General features: G+C 36.4%; 1 protein-coding gene across 3 annotated transcripts in view; it reads left to right on the top strand.

Annotated features, from left to right (window-relative positions):
* ZNF827 (zinc finger protein 827) overlaps window positions 1–15,870 on the top strand; it is a 256,084-nt gene that overhangs the window by 130,314 nt on the left and 109,900 nt on the right. For all 3 annotated transcript variants that reach the window (XM_031942030.1, XM_031942029.1, XM_031942031.1), the window contains one exon: window positions 13,146–13,385. In XM_031942030.1, coding sequence (XP_031797890.1) covers window positions 13,146–13,385 — 240 coding nt within the window. The remainder of the gene's footprint in view (window positions 1–13,145; window positions 13,386–15,870) is intronic.

Below are 15,870 nucleotides of genomic sequence, written 5' to 3'. Positions count from 1 at the left end.
ATAGATTCTTGTTGACTGTATATTGACAGAAAACTACATTTTGATGTAACATATATTGTACTTTTATTTCTTTTCAAACATTTCCCAATCACATTTTAATCTTGTTTCATTCCACTCAGGAATGATTTAAACTAATAGTTTTGGAACTTTCTTGATTACATATTTCTATCAGTAAAAATATTTTGAGCACATCCTCAATATTGCGTATGTTTATTTGTGAATTATATTCACATATTACCTTATTTACAAATAGAAATACAAGTACAATACAAATGGTGATCCATATGAGGCATGCAAGGTGATCCACTTGGTTTTGTGTGTGTGTGTGTGTGTGTGTCCTATTAGCATTTCTAATTAAATCTATTTTTTATTTCAAAAAAGGAAAGATTAATTTAATATATGAATCGACAATGGGGTTGATTTTCATATCAGATGATCATGTCTCACATATACAACAGGAGTTCCACAATGCAAAAGTTGACACTTTCAGTATACATACTATATTTTAACTATGTCTAGTCAAGTGAAGCTACGTATAATATGTGATGTAATTTTAACTAAGCCATCCCTCACAAAATGGACACATGGCTTACATTTTGATGATATTTTAAAATTAAAATTAAATTAAAATGTCAACAACAACAGCAAAAAAAGATCTTAACAAAATCATGCGCTGACAAGAATACTGATAATGTCAAGCACAAATGAACAAGAAAATAATATTTCTACTTCTTGAATAAGTTTGTCCTCAGTCATAAGCAAAAAATAATAATGATTGTATTTAATCTGGTGCTTTATGAATTTCACTAAACTTAATGTACATATTTAGGAGGTCCTTGTAGATCTCTTAACAGCTAAAGACAAAAGGTTATATGCCATTGGAAAAACACATTTTTCTAACCATGGTCAATAAAAAGACTGAAAAAGAAACTAAACGTATTCCTTTGTCAACAAATACTGTCAAAGGACACATTACAAAACACTGATGAATATTTGATGAAAAAAGTATTAGAAAAATAGCACAATATGAGAGGCTTGCTATACAGTTGGATGAAAGTATAAATATTTCTAACTTGTCTCAGCTTATGGTATTTGATAGGTTCTGTTGCAATAATGAAATAGATACAAAAAACCCTACTTTTTATGAGCTGCTAAAGGATAAGTGAGCTACAGAAAATATATTTTCAATATCAAGTAATTTCTTTTAAAAAAACATGATATTTTAGGGGAAAATTGTAAATATATGCAGCAACTGATGGCGTGACTGGAATTTTTTTTTAAAAAGATTCTATGGACAATTAGAAGAATGGATGTGAAATTCATTCATTCACTAGAGGCAGCTGGCTAGATGGCATAATTGATAAATATTTTAGGCTTGGAATCAAAATGAGTTAAGTTCAAATTCAACCTCAGATACTAGGTCTATGATACATACAACACAAATCTCTGTTTACCTCAGTTTTCTCAACTGTAAAAGGGGGACAATGATAGCCTACCTTTCTGGGTTCTCGTGACATAAAATGGGATGTTTGTAAAATGCTTAATACAATGCCTGCAACATAATATGCTTGTTCTGCCTTGTCTCCCCTCTTCACTCACTGTGTCATTCACAAGCAAAACTTGGAACAAGTCAGAACCTGGGATGTACAGAGTGCCACAGGATGTCATCAATATGCTAATTGCATAAAAGCAAGACTTTTGAATAGCAGAACGTTTATAATACTTTGTAGTGTGATAAGGAGTTGATAGTTAAAGATTTTATACCACAGAGGCTCATTAGTTGTCTTGTGGGAAAGTGCTTATGAGAGATGTTGAATTTGAAGTTACTTAGAAAGAAAGAAAGAAAGAAAGAAAGAAAGAAAGAAAGAAAGAAAGAACAAAAGAAAGAAAGAAAGAGTGGGCCAAATTTGCTGTAGTGACAGATAGCTGTCAGTAGTATACTTCTTAGCAGATATTTTAAAATATATATAGTTGATCTGTCTCTTCAGATTAAAGGTGATTCTTTAACAATAAGTGAGAAAGTAGTTGATCTGTGAAAGAAACATAGACAATGGAAAGGATATTTTGAAAATGGATGTTTAGAAATGATTTCAGAATGATGAGGCTTTGCTGATGAAAATAATGTTACTATATCACTTATAAAAGCTCTCGTGACTATAAACTTGGAAACCAAGTATTCCAACCTATTGAAAAAGACTATCCAAAGAATTTCCATTTGTTAAAAACATAAAAATTAAACACCTTCTGATTATTTTGTACGAACTAAAAAAAAAGGAAAAAGAGAAATTTACTAGTCAAATGTCAACAAAAATGAGCATTGTGATTTAGTAAGCATAATTCTTAATAATGTATTTTCTACCGTTTGAATCAAGGTATCTTTGTGAAGCATCTTTTCAGCTATTATAACCACAAAGATAAAGTACTAGAATAAATTGGGGTTAAAACCAGACCTTCAAAATTACTGTATCACAAAGTACTAAACTAGGATTTTAAAAATATAAAACATTCAAATGATAAATGTTTTAGTGAAAGCAAAAAGTTTTTGTTATTAACAGAAAAATACATTTTAAAATATTTTTATTTTATTTTTATCTAATTGAAAATTAAGTTATATAATATAGCATACATAATGTATATAGATAATATATGGATATAATTCAGAAATAAACACATATTGAGGATGTGCTCAAAATATTTTTGCTGATAGAAATGTTTTATCAAGAAAGTTCAGAAACTATTAGTCTAGATCATTTCTGACTGGGGTGAAACAAGATTAAAATGTAATTAGGAAGTGTTTTAAAAATAAGTAAAAGTACAATACAAGTAGCGATCCAAATGAGTCATGTAAGATGATCCACATGGTTTAGGCCAGTCTCTTCATATCACAGATGTGGAAAGTGAGGCAGAAAAATGGATCATTTGTCACAGCCAGAATTTTAACATGTTTCCTTGGAATCTAAAGCCAGCATTCACATATTTGGTCTAGTGGCAAACTGCAGTTAGAACATGGTACGATGCAGGCGGAATTCATTAGCAATTAGCCAATTTAGTTCTTTTATGTAACAACCTGTTGCATTGATTACAGGCTCAATTACATTCATCACCCATGAAACAGTAGGGAGGAAAAAAAGAAATAGAGAAGACTGAAGCATCCATCATATTGCCTTAAGGGACATCATATGTTGCTGCTTATGGCTGAGAAGCTGAACCTCCAGGGCTCACCAACTGTTACCTACTTTTAAGGTTTTTGCTAAACTTGTTTAGGACATGTTCATTCTTGACAAATCCCAACAATCAGTCATAACGAAACACCTGATATTCCCCACAGAAAGGGTTTTATAGGGGTTGAGTTTCCTGGTCTCCTGTTTACTTCACTTGTAGAGTTCTCTGAACAAAACCCCTTTTTCCTGTTTTTGAGTAAATCTTTTTTATTCTCTTTCCCCCTCTCTCTTTTTTCTTCCCTCCCTTCCTTTTCCCCTTCCTTTATCCATTATATCCCTTTCTTTTTTATCCCTTTCCTTTGCTTTTCTTCACTTTGCTTTTCTTCACCTTCCTTTTCTTTCTCCTCATTTTTTCTTTCTTTCCCTCATTCTTTTCTTCTTTCCTTTCCTACTTTCCTTCTTTTGTTCCTTTTTCCTTTACCTCAGTTTCCTCAACTGTAAAATGGGGATAATGATAGCCTACCTTTCTGGGTTCTCATGACATGAAATGGGATGTTTGTAAAATGCTTACTGTATCATTCACAAACAAAACATTGGAACAAGTCAGAACCTGGGAGGTACAGAGTGCCACAGGATGTCATCAACATTCTAATTGCATAAAAGCAAGACTTTTGAATAGCAGAATCTTTATAATACTTGGTAGTATGATAAGGAGTTGACCATGAAAGGTTTTATACCACAGAGGTTCATTAGTCGTCTTATGGGAAAATGCTTATGAGAGCTGTTGAATGTGAAGCTACTTTAAAAAAAAAAAAAAAAGAAAGAAAGAAAGAAAGAAAAAGGAAAAGGGAAAAAAAAAGAAGTGTGTGCCAAATTTGCTATAGTGACAGATAGCTTTCCTTTGTTCCTTCCTTTTCTCTTCCTTCCGCTAGCCTTTCTCTCCTCCCTTGTTCTCTTCCTTCTTTCCCAATGTTCTTTCTTTCTTTTCCTTTTTCCTTTCTTTCTTTCCTTCTTTCCTTTTCATTTCCCTCCTTCCCTCCTTCTTTCTTTCCTTACTTCCCAAGTCATCCTGGAGAAAATAATAACTCAACATAGTTATCTTCCATGTTATATGAGCTTAAGAAATGTTTATCAAATGAAGGAATGAAGGAATTTGGTTTTTCTGCAAGAACTGGACAATTTTTATGCTCACTATCCTATGGAAGGTAGCACAAAGGACTTGGGGGATGGGATTCCAAAGCCACCAAATTCCCAGGAAGACACTTTGTACACTCATTTAAATTGTTGCTGAAACAGGCAGATTTCCATCAAAAAAGATGCTAACAAATCACGCACTAGAAACCTACATTGATTTCTACAGGGTCTTCACTTTGAAGTCAGAAAACAATTTTCCACAGGATGATTTTTGTTCCTTAGGAAGGAAAAGAGAATTTTTTTAATGTGAGAAACTGATCAGAACTGAGATGGAGAATACTTCCATAGAATGGAGTTGCTCTGAATTTTTGTATCATGGTAGGTGACAAAAGTAAGACATCTCTCCATCTGGTTTCCAGGGTTTGGTTTAACTCCACTCTTTTCCAGCACTGTGGGTCACTTTGTTGTTCTGTAAGTGTTAGATATTAAGTGACTCAGACACCTGAAGGAATCAGGTTCCATACCAGGAAAGCCCTTCTGTATCTGACATAGAATTGCCTGTCTCCTGGGATGACATACTGGATAGTCCAGCTTTTTGAGGTCATCCAGGTAAAAGATTGGTTACTCTGAGATACTAACAGTTCATCGATAGCTTTCCTCGAAATCTTGCAAGCTTTCTTCTAATGAGAACTTACATGAACTGAAGCAACATGAATAAGCAGAACCAAGTAGAAAATATCCCCAAGGATTACAGTAATTTAAGTGGAAATAAAACATGAATAAAGCAATCAAAATGGTCACATGGCCCCCCCAAAAAAGGTAGAAGGCACCCCCCCAAACCATTTGGTTGTAATCTTTCTTTTCCTCATACTGATCTATTCATACTTCTCTTACAGCACATCTAGTCTGCCCAGTTTTATTGCACATTTGTTCAGAATCACTGAATGAGAATCTGATTCAATTTAACGAACATTTATTAGTTTCAGCATCGTGTCTTATTAATTTTTTTATCCTCTGCAGTCTGGGATCCTATGATGATGCTAAACATTGCAAAATGAATTTCTAATTGTAAACGAATATTTATTAACAACGTGAATGTAGGCTCAAAATAAGAAATTCCTTAAAGAATTTGTAGTCTGATATGCTTTTATTTCTTATTCATATACACAGCAAAACATATTATTAAAGTAGCCCCTTCTTACTTTTCCCTTAGAGGTCATGATGGTTTTAAAAAGGATGAAATCTGTGATTCACAAAACTACTATTCCAATACATTTGGTATAAAATTGTACCCACAAACTTAATTATATGTCATTACCTTAAAATTTGATTCTTTTTCTTTAAAACAGACTAGGTATGAAACATCAGGGCAATTAATTGAGCATACTTTATAATTATTGAGAGGTGGCTAAGTAGCACAGTGAATAAAGAACTGGATCTGCAGGCAGGAAGACCTGACACTGGCTAGGCGAGTGATCCTGGGCAAAACACTTAAATCCTGTCTATTTCGGTTTCCTCATCTGTAAAATGGGGATAATAATAGCACCTATTTCTCCGGATTGTTATATAGATAAAATGAGATAAAATCCAGCTTCTTGTACTAATTAGCTAAATGACCCCAGACAAGTCAAATAATGTCTGCCTCAGTTTACTCATCTGTAAAAAAAAATACCCACTTCCAAGTGTTATTGTGAAGACTGAATGATATAAAATTTGAAAAACACTGCAAATCTTTACCTACAAACATTTTGCTACGTGCATAAAAAAATTTTCATTTTTTTTTACATCTTAATTAATTTCAATATTTCTAGTGCGCTCCTGACTTTCTAGGCACTGCCTATAAATCTCTGTCAGAATTCTTTGTCCATTCATTCTCCCCCATTTTGGGGTGTGCTCTATATTTCTGCCTCTCATTTTTCCACTCTGCATTGTTTGATAAAGGTCTTTTTAGATTCTTTGTGTGTTGGTCTTAATTGTATTGTAATATTCCATTACATTAATGTGCCCTAGTTTATTCAACCATTCCCCTATTGTTAGACATCTAAGTTGCTTCCACTTCTTTGCAATTACAAATAAAACTCCTGTGAAAAGTTTTGAACAGATGACCACTTTTTGTTTGTTTGTTTTTGATAATAACCCTTTTAGGGTGCATTCCTAACAATGGAATAATTAGGTCAAAGGGCATGATTATTTTTGCAACCTTTACCATGTGATGCTGCCAGATGGCTCTTTAAAAGACTGCAATTTTCCAATTTCACAAGCAATGAATGAATGTACAGTTTTTTTCCGTATCCCTTCCAGGAAGCATTGATTTTCTTTGCTTTTAACTATTCTTGCCAATTTGTATGGTGGGTAGTAGTTCCGTCTGGATTGTTTTAATTTTCATTTCTTTGATTCTTAGTGAGGTTGAACATTTTTTTCAGGTGATTATTAACAATCTGTTTTTCTTCTTTTGAAAACTGTTCCAGCATCCTTTGCTACATGCATATTGATGCTGGAACTGACAGGTTATGATATTACAGCAATTCCTTACCCCCCCCCCTTTTTTCTCTTATTACAACAAGAAGAGGCTTTTAGAAGATTGATTTATTTTTTTAAAATCTCGGTTTTTTTCTTTTTTTCTTTCTTTTCTTTCTTTTTTTTTTTGAAAAGGGGAGAACGAACTAGACCTGGATGTATAGACTTGCCCTCAGGAGTGTGGGGGTCTCTCAACTGAGAGAGTAAATGGATAGTAACACAGCTGACTTAATTCAACTATAGCTCATGTCAGCTTATCCCAAGCAAGGAGGAGGCAGAAGGATGCAGAGTTAAGTGAGAGATACAGAGCTAAAACAGAAATAGATAGTTTGAGACAAAAGGCAGAGCTGCAAAGGTCATCTTGACTCTGATCCTAAATTTGGGACCTGTCCCAGAGCCTTGGATATTGGACATCTGTAGGACAGAACTCCTTGCTCCACATACCACCTGAGAGTCTTATTGGACACACTAGGACAGTCTTTTCGAAAGGTTCGAGAGCAAAAGGCTTGAACTAACAGGAAATGCTTTCTTTCTTTTTCCCTTTGATGTTGAATCCACACTCTTTGGGCGATAATAAGAGCTTGGCAAGAACTTTGAGGAAAGGGGGAGGGGGAAGGGGCCCCCATCAAGGCTGATTGGAGTGGAGAAAGCTTTTAGAGTGTAGTAGGTCCAACTTGCTCTTTGAGTCAGCCATATAAAAATCCTTTTCTTGAGCCTGGACTAAATCAGGTAGATTGTGAATGGTGGAGATTTTTATCGGTGTTTGTGCATTTTTTTTAAAGGTCAAGAGTTGTCATAGAGAGGACAGAAAGCACTTCATGTAAATCGTTCTTGGATTCATCCCAAGCAGCTTTTAAGGCTAACTTCATGTCTTGCCGTGCTTCAAATAGCAAAGCCTATGAGTGCTTTTTCATCGAGATAGGAAAAAACTGAGGAAAGAAAATGGAAACAGAAAAAAAGAGAGAGAGAGAGAGAGCCAGAGCCAAGTGTAAGGCATTTTGCTATCTTGTTCTTTGGCTTTGGGGAGATTTCATATTATATATCAAATGTTTCCCTTTCTGTCGGTACTTCAGATTTCTGCCTAGGCCATATAAAGACTGGTTAGTGCAGGATCCTATGACATTATTTAAGTGCTCTGTGATAAAGGCTTTTGTTGTTTATTCTCTAAATATTAAATAGTTTAAGGGGAATAGGGTGGGGACTGCACAAGAAGAACCAGCATGATGGCTAGATCTCCACTGGCAATCAAACTAGGGTTCAAGAAATTTATCAGACATCTAAGGAGGAATCTGAGGGGGAACAAGGTGGTTGCTTCCTGCTTAGGAAGTTAACCTAGCCTAGGTGGCCCACTAAGAGCCCTGAGTTTGAAGTTCCAGGAGCCTGTGTTCAAAAATCTGGCTCAGTTCCTTATTCCTCACTTGCCTTGGGCAAGATACTTAGATTCTTCTCCCCTCAGTTTCCCCATTTATACCGCCTCTCACAATATTTATAAAGCACATAGCACAGTACTTAGTAAGCAGTAGATGCTACACAAATACTTTGTTCCCACCCACCCACCCATCCCCAGCTGCCTCATGTCTTCCCAACAAATTTTAAATTCCTTAAGACATAAAACATGTTCTACTCCAATTGTTTGTCTCATAGTTTCTGGCACAGGTGCCGGACATGCAGTAAGCATTTTTTAAATGTTTGTGGACTGGAAACCATGTGATCTTATATTTAAGTGAACAAATGATCTGCCTTCATAATTGCACCTCAGATTTAACCCAGCTGCTGGAAGTTTTGTTACAACCCCATGAGGTGTCTAGCACAAGCATTATTATTTTCTTGGGGGTGGGATTCAGACGCCCAAGTCCAGCCCTCCTATCCTCCACACATTGCTGCTTCTTTAAAAATATAATTAAAAACAGGACCCAGATTAAGGAGTGCATTGATTGCCCTAGCATATTGTATATATTTTCCAGTTCTAGCTAGAAAGTTAGGTGGTGCCATGGTGGGGAGAGCACTGGACTTTCTGAGCTTGAATCTTGCCTCTTGCTAATAATTCCTGAGCAAGTCATAACTGCTCTAAAGTTTTCTCATCTTAAAATGGGAATAATAATATTATCTATTTCATGGGCTTGTTGTGGGACCAAATGAGATGACATATATCTACTTATATGGATTTTGATCCTATATAACATATGCACATATACATAAATATATATGGATATATATAGATATAGATATATATGTGTATATGATTAAAGACCAAGTAACTAATATCCCTAGTTGAAGGAAGAATAGACAGCTAATTGCAACATTATTGTAACCTATAAGATCATTGTCTTTCCATATCTTCATTTCTCTCTCTCTCTCTTCTCTCTCTCTCTCTCTCTCTCTCTCTCTCTCTCTCTTTCTCTCTCTCTCTTTCACTCTTTCCCCCCTCCCTCTCTCTCTTTCTTTTTCTCTCTCCCTCTCTCTTTTTTTCTCTCTCCCTCCCCCTCTCTTTTTCTCTCTCCCTCCCCCCTCTCTCTATTCTGTCTCTCACACTCTCTCCCTCTCTCTCTTTCTTTTTCTCCCTTCCCCCCCACTCACTTAATTTTGCTTCCTAGGTGATCTGGAAACTCAGTGTCTTAAACACAAGCAATCCTGTTGCTGATGAATTTACATTTAACCCCATTCTAAAATAATGGGCTTATTTGCCTTTTAGATCTTAAACACAGCAATTCAAAAACGTATTCCTTCTCTGTCTCTGTCTGTCAGTCTCTCACTCTCTCTGTCTCTCATCTTTCTTCTCCTTTCTCCCTCTCTCTTTCTCTCACTCTCCTCCTCCTTCTCTTCTCCCTCTCCCTCTCCCTCTCCTTCTCTGTCTCTCTTTCTCCTGAGTCCTATCCAAAGCATTCTTTTCCCCTTTGGAGATTACTGAATAATCAGAACTATGGCACCCAGACACACCCCAAACCTGCCAGGATTCTGTGGGGCAGTGGTATGGTGGGCAGAGCACTGGACTCATACAGTCACTAGCTTTGTGATTCCTGAGTAAATCATAACCCCTTTTGAGTTTTCTCATCTGTAAAATGGGGATAATAAAGTACCCACCTCATAGGATTGTTGTGAGACTCAAATAAGATCACATATGCAACAAATTTTAAAATTAATTTTAAACAACAAATTTTAGAATTTTTCAAATTGTAAAGCCTCATACATGTCACCTATTATTTTTGTTGTCATCCTAAATGTTAGAATCACTCCATCAGCACTAGGTCTCAAGGCATCTCATTCTTATGAGCTGAGGGAATATAAAGGTGCTTGCCTCCTGGTAAGGACTGAGCCATTCCCTAAATGGAAGTTCACTGGGTGGATCTTTCTAATGTGGGATAGGACAAATAGCCCCGGATTTGGGGTCAGAAGACCTAGGTTGATATCCTGGCTCTTACTGCTTCAGTGACCTTACATAAGTCTCATTCCTCACCTGTTAAATGAGTGAATTGGATCAAAGCTTCACAAACTGTGGGTCACACCCTATCTGGGGTTGTGTAACTGAATATGAGGATCATGGAAAATTAGGTAAAAGGTTTCTGAATGCAATTACCAAAAATTAAATCAAAATCAAATGCAGAATGAATCTGAGGTGTTTCTGGCAACTCTTGCCCATAATGCATCGTGAGACTTCACTGCAGCCTTAGTTCTGAACACAGAACATCCAAACTGTGCACTATGCATGCACGAACACTGCCAGAGACACCTTGGCTCAGATTCAAGATGGAATCATGTAAAAATTTCTTGGGTAAAAAGGAGTCGGGAGTAGAAAAAGCTTAAGAAGCCCTGGATTAAATGACCTTCTAAGATTCTTCCCATTTCTAAGTCCTATGAACTTGTAGGCTATAAAATCTCTGAGGATCTTTGTTCAAGGAATTCAAAAGCACCCTCCAATACCTAGGGATCCCCACCAAAATATATTCTCTTTTCTGCCCCCTCCCTCCCCTGCCCTGTGACTCATGGGCACTGCCTTGGATTCCCCACACTCTGGTTAACTCATCATGTTTTCCTCTCCACAGGCACTCTTCTGAACACTATCTTCCCGATTCTCAAACTCCTCTCTACACTTGTCACAAATAGAAAAGGGTCACCACCTCATGTATCACCAGTGTCACGGTTCTCTTAATAGCCATCACTCATTCGAGATAGCTTCATCTTGACCATGTAGCAATTGCTTCTTCAGTTGCTATAGCCCATTTGCAAATTAGAGATAGGACTAACACAGATGAAGAACAGACAGTGTTTTATATCCATATGTATGTATGTAGATATGTATAAACACAAAAATATATGTATATACATGTATGTCTATATACATGTATATAGTTATATCTGTGTATATAAATAATATATATACATATACACATGTCTGTATTTTAAATTGAGATAAGAAATAGTTAAGGGGTCTTTACCATAATTTGTGTTTCCAATTTATTTATAAGTATATGTACATAATCCTTGTTTAGAAGAAACATCGTACAGACAACAGATACTACTATTGTGCAGTTTCCAGTGTCCATAGAATGTTGGAGGAAATAGTGGGCATTGGTGGTTGGGAGCAACAGTTGAGAAATGGTGAGATGAGCAGTGTGTTTCTCAATGGGGTCAAGAACATGTTTCTATCTGTAACCCATGAAGATGCAGGAAGAATTTGTTCTATGTATGCTTTTTCCTTTAAAATTAAGAGTACTCCAGAATGACTGGATGCATTCACAATTCCACCAACAGTGTATTAGTGTCTGTTTTCCCACATCCCCTCCAACATTGCGCATTATCTTTCCCTGTCATTCTACCCATTCTGACAGGTGTGTAGTGGTACCTCAGAGTTGTCTTAATTTGCATTTCTCTGATCAACTATATGGCTTCTTAGCAGTATTTTTAATTTTTACTAAAAACTTTATAAAAACAAACAAATAAAGATTTCAGCTTATTAGAATAAAAAAAAGAGTGTTTACCTCATGACATTATCTATGAGAATTTACTTGCCAACTTACTTTGAGGGGCTTTGTTAAGAGGGTAAAGTTTTGAGAAAAGCTGGAGAGAAGGTTCTTGTCATAGCTGGTGAAAATCTAAAGAACACTCAGGTGGAGAGATCTAAGGAAGCTGTTTTCATCTCTGCCTTCCAAAAAGAACTTGAAAAGACACTAAATGGAGTAATAATGTTAAAAGGGAGAGGGATTTCCTACTGATGTTTTAAGAATTTGAGATGACTTTGGTGGAGATATTGGTCAAAGCCAACATATTACAAATAGGTTAGGGAGGTTAAAGAAAGGAATGTAATTAAGTTAATTGTAATTAAGTGAGTCACACAGTCAGAAAGTATCTGAGGCATTATAACCCAGATCTTTCTAATGCTTAAGTCCAGTGCGTTTCAGCTACTATAATACTACTATCCTATAAAAAATGGTAAAAGTTTAATACTTGTCTCAATTTTAATAAATTATGTTGTAATTTTAACACTTTTAAAAAATAGAGGTAAATTTAAAAATTAAGTACTAACACACCGAAGGGGGCTTAAAAGCTGCAGGGTTAAGAATATAGCAAGTCATGCACATTGTTACTCTTTCATATCCAAAGTAGCACTATTTGGGGGACTCCAACCTATGGTATGAATGTAAGTTGGGAGAAAGTGAGTAAAGAAGCGGTGATACACAACAGTCAAGATTTCCAATTGGTATCTTTTTCAGGTCAATATGTTACTAAACTGAGATACATTTTATCAGTCTCACCTCTCTTCCTTATTATTCGCATTATAATATTCTCTCTGAGCCTTGTTTCTCATCTTTAAAATGAAGATTTGGAATAAATGAACTTCTAAGATCCCTTCCAGAATAAATCTTTGATGTTTTGATCTTTCTGATATTTGAAACGATGAGAAATGTTTCTTCCCATGAGAAGGAATATGCACATAGGATTATATATATTATAATCCTAGAGCTGGTTGGGAGGAATCATCTCATCAAATCTCCTCAAGACACAGGTGGGGAAACCAATGCCCAAGGTTATTTAAGTGATTGAAGGTCACGGCTGTCGTGTCAAAGGCAAGACTTGAGCCCTATACTTCTTTTCTACTGTGTCTTTTGGCATCAATCTAAGCCTTACAAGTTAAGATAAAGGAAATCTTCACATAGTCCTCCTAACAAGCAAGGTGCCCAACTTAGTCTCTTCATGGTCTGGTGATATTCGCCCTTGCTTCCTGGTCGTTCGTGGTTCCCTGCCCTCACTGTTCTGATTCTGAGGTGAGAATTGGGTTTTCCTTCAGAATTACAAGATTGTGATGTTTTTGTTTTTCTTTTTATGCTCTTTTTTTAGCTGAAAGCTACAAGGAAACACAGTCAGTGAAGATCAAAGAGGAACCCATGGAAATTGACATCCATGACTCCCGAGCCTCGATATCACCGAGCCGGAATGTTGGCTATAGCACTTTATTAGGGCGAGAGAAAACTGAACCCTTACAAAAGATGCCAGAGGGCAGAATGGGTCCTGAGAGAAGTCTCTTCAGTCAGGACATCTCTGTGAAGATGGCATCAGAGCTTCTCTTCCAATTGTCAGGTAAAAATGGTTAGCATCCCTGCCAATGCATAACTGGGGAATCTCACTGATTTGGAATAATTGGGAGGAAAGCCAGTCAGCCAGTGAAGACTTTAAATTATACAATATTTTTACACAGTTTTATTACTTTAGGTCCTTACAGTGACCCAGGCTAACAGCTAACAAGTGTTGCCAAGTAGAAGTCTAGCCAAAAATCGCTATAATTAATAGTTAAGAATCGTTTGAAATTAGAATATTAATTATTCCCATGCAAACATTGCTGCTTTCTGAACAGGCTAACCATCCTATTTTTAATCTAGTTCATGCTCTTTGTTCACCCAACAAATCATTTTTTCCCTTCCATAGACAAAGCAAAAATCAGCTTCAGCTTAGCTTGGCTTAGTGCTTGAGATAGCTGCCCAATGCAAGTATTTAAGTGCCATGTGCCAAACCCCAGGGGCACAAAGACAGTATAGAAAATGGTCCCTGCCCTCCAGTAACTTATGGTCTGTTCCATTGTCATGAGATCTGAATTAGTGGCATTTTCCATTACTTTGGAAAAGAGTGGAAAGGAAAAAGCTGGCATGGGAGGTAGAGGGTGGGGAGACAAAATAATTTTTAAAACATGTAAAATAGAGACAGTGGTGGATAGAGCTAGCCTCAGAGCTGGAAAGACTGGGAATGATTCTGGATAGACTGCTTAACCTCTCAGGGTCCCTAGGCATCTCTGAAGACCATAAGTTTCAGAACAGGTGATAATCTTTTTTGGTAGATGAGGTTCCCCATTCCAGTAAAATTATAGGTCTAATCTAAAAATAACCCTCCCAAATTGGCCAATAATAGATAATGTTTATGTAATACTCTAAGATTTCCAAAGCATTTTACAAATGTTATTTCATTTGATGCTCATAACAACTCTGGAAGGTAAGTGCTATCATTTTCCCATTTTACCAATCAGGAAACTGAGGCAAACAGTTTAAGTGATTTGCCCAAGAACTGTTCAATATCTGAAGCCAGATTTGGACTCATGCAAAGCCATTGTTCTATCCACTGTATCACTATCCACTGCCTCTTAGGACAAACCATTATTTGCATGAACCAAATATATTTTATTCAGTTAGCAAGCATTTATTAAGCTCCTGTTATGTACCAGGTACTTTATTATATATTAAGGTTAGAAATAAAAGTTAAAAATAATCCTCTCAAGGCCTTTGATAGCCCCTTGTTACAGGTCAGATGCCTAAGGAAGCGTTATTAACTCTTTTGAGCCATTGGCTAATGTTAACACAACGAAGAAAAAAATTGCCCTGAAATTTATGTCCTTTCCAAGGCAGAAAACTTCACTGAAATCCATATAATGCATATGAACCTGAGCCACGTGTTATAGTATGATACCCAGCATCTGTGCTAACAGGCTCCCAGATTTTTATTTGCCCAGAAATAAACAGCGCAGACTCTTCTTTGTGTGGACGCCCTGTGCACGTTAAACAGAAAGCACAAAGCTTGCCCTTTAAAATAGACAAATACAGGTATAATAGCTAAAGAATACAAATCCACATTGGTCTATGTGCTTTAGTTAGTTATTGTCTGGTTTGTTCAGCATGAACATTTTAAAACAAGCCATGTTGCTGAAGTTTTCCTATCATTCTTTCCTTCCCTGTTTCCTTCCTGTTTCCTGCAAAGAACAACAATGAGAGAGAGACACAGAGAAAGGGAGAGACAAAGCAGAGAGACTAAGAGAGACAGAAACAGAGACAGAGAAATAGAGACAGAGACAGAAATAGAGAGAGAGAAAAAAAGGAGAGAAATCAAAGCCAGAGGTCGGGGAAAATGCTAAATCCTGCATGGAATCGATGGATTACTAACATAGTTACTCAGATCTTGCTCATAACAATCCAAGGCTCCCGAAAGGGTTAGCACTGGTCTTTCAAGCAAAGCTTGTACTTTCACAGATTCACTTGGCTAAGGAAAAATTAGTTAATTCATTTAACCTAATAAAATCGAATAGAGAATATTGATTTTGTGTACACAAAAGCATTTTTAACACACGCACGCTCATCTCCAAAAAGCTATTCTAAAATTCTATGGCAATTTAAGCCTGGAAACAAAAGGTGGTATGTGTGTGTGTGTAGTGTGTGTGTGTGTGTGTGTGTGTGTGTGTTACCTTTCATACCTGGTGCGTATCAGTATGTTTTTATAGTTTCCCAACAGCCTCCTAGAAGCTCTAGGCAGGAGCTCTACCACAGACAAGTTAACCACCCTCACATCTCCCATCTCTATAAAGACTAGTAGTCCTGAACTCCAAATGTTATATCCCTTCTGCTTGTCAGGTTGAACTGACAGAAATTATGCTTATGGACAGGGAGATAGCATTTGCAGACTAGCATTGTGAAAATGAGGGGCAGGTATTCTAAATTCTCATTTAAATAATGGGAAATTTCACAAAATTATCAACTTTCATTTTGCTTCACATTTGAAATCTGCAATCCTAATAGAATGGGCTGAG

This window comes from Sarcophilus harrisii, chromosome 6, assembly GCF_902635505.1.
Source record: "Sarcophilus harrisii chromosome 6, mSarHar1.11, whole genome shotgun sequence".
NCBI lineage: Eukaryota > Metazoa > Chordata > Mammalia > Dasyuromorphia > Dasyuridae > Sarcophilus > Sarcophilus harrisii.
The sequence above is the reverse complement of the archived record's forward strand: the minus strand, read 5'-3'. Positions and strand labels throughout refer to the sequence as shown.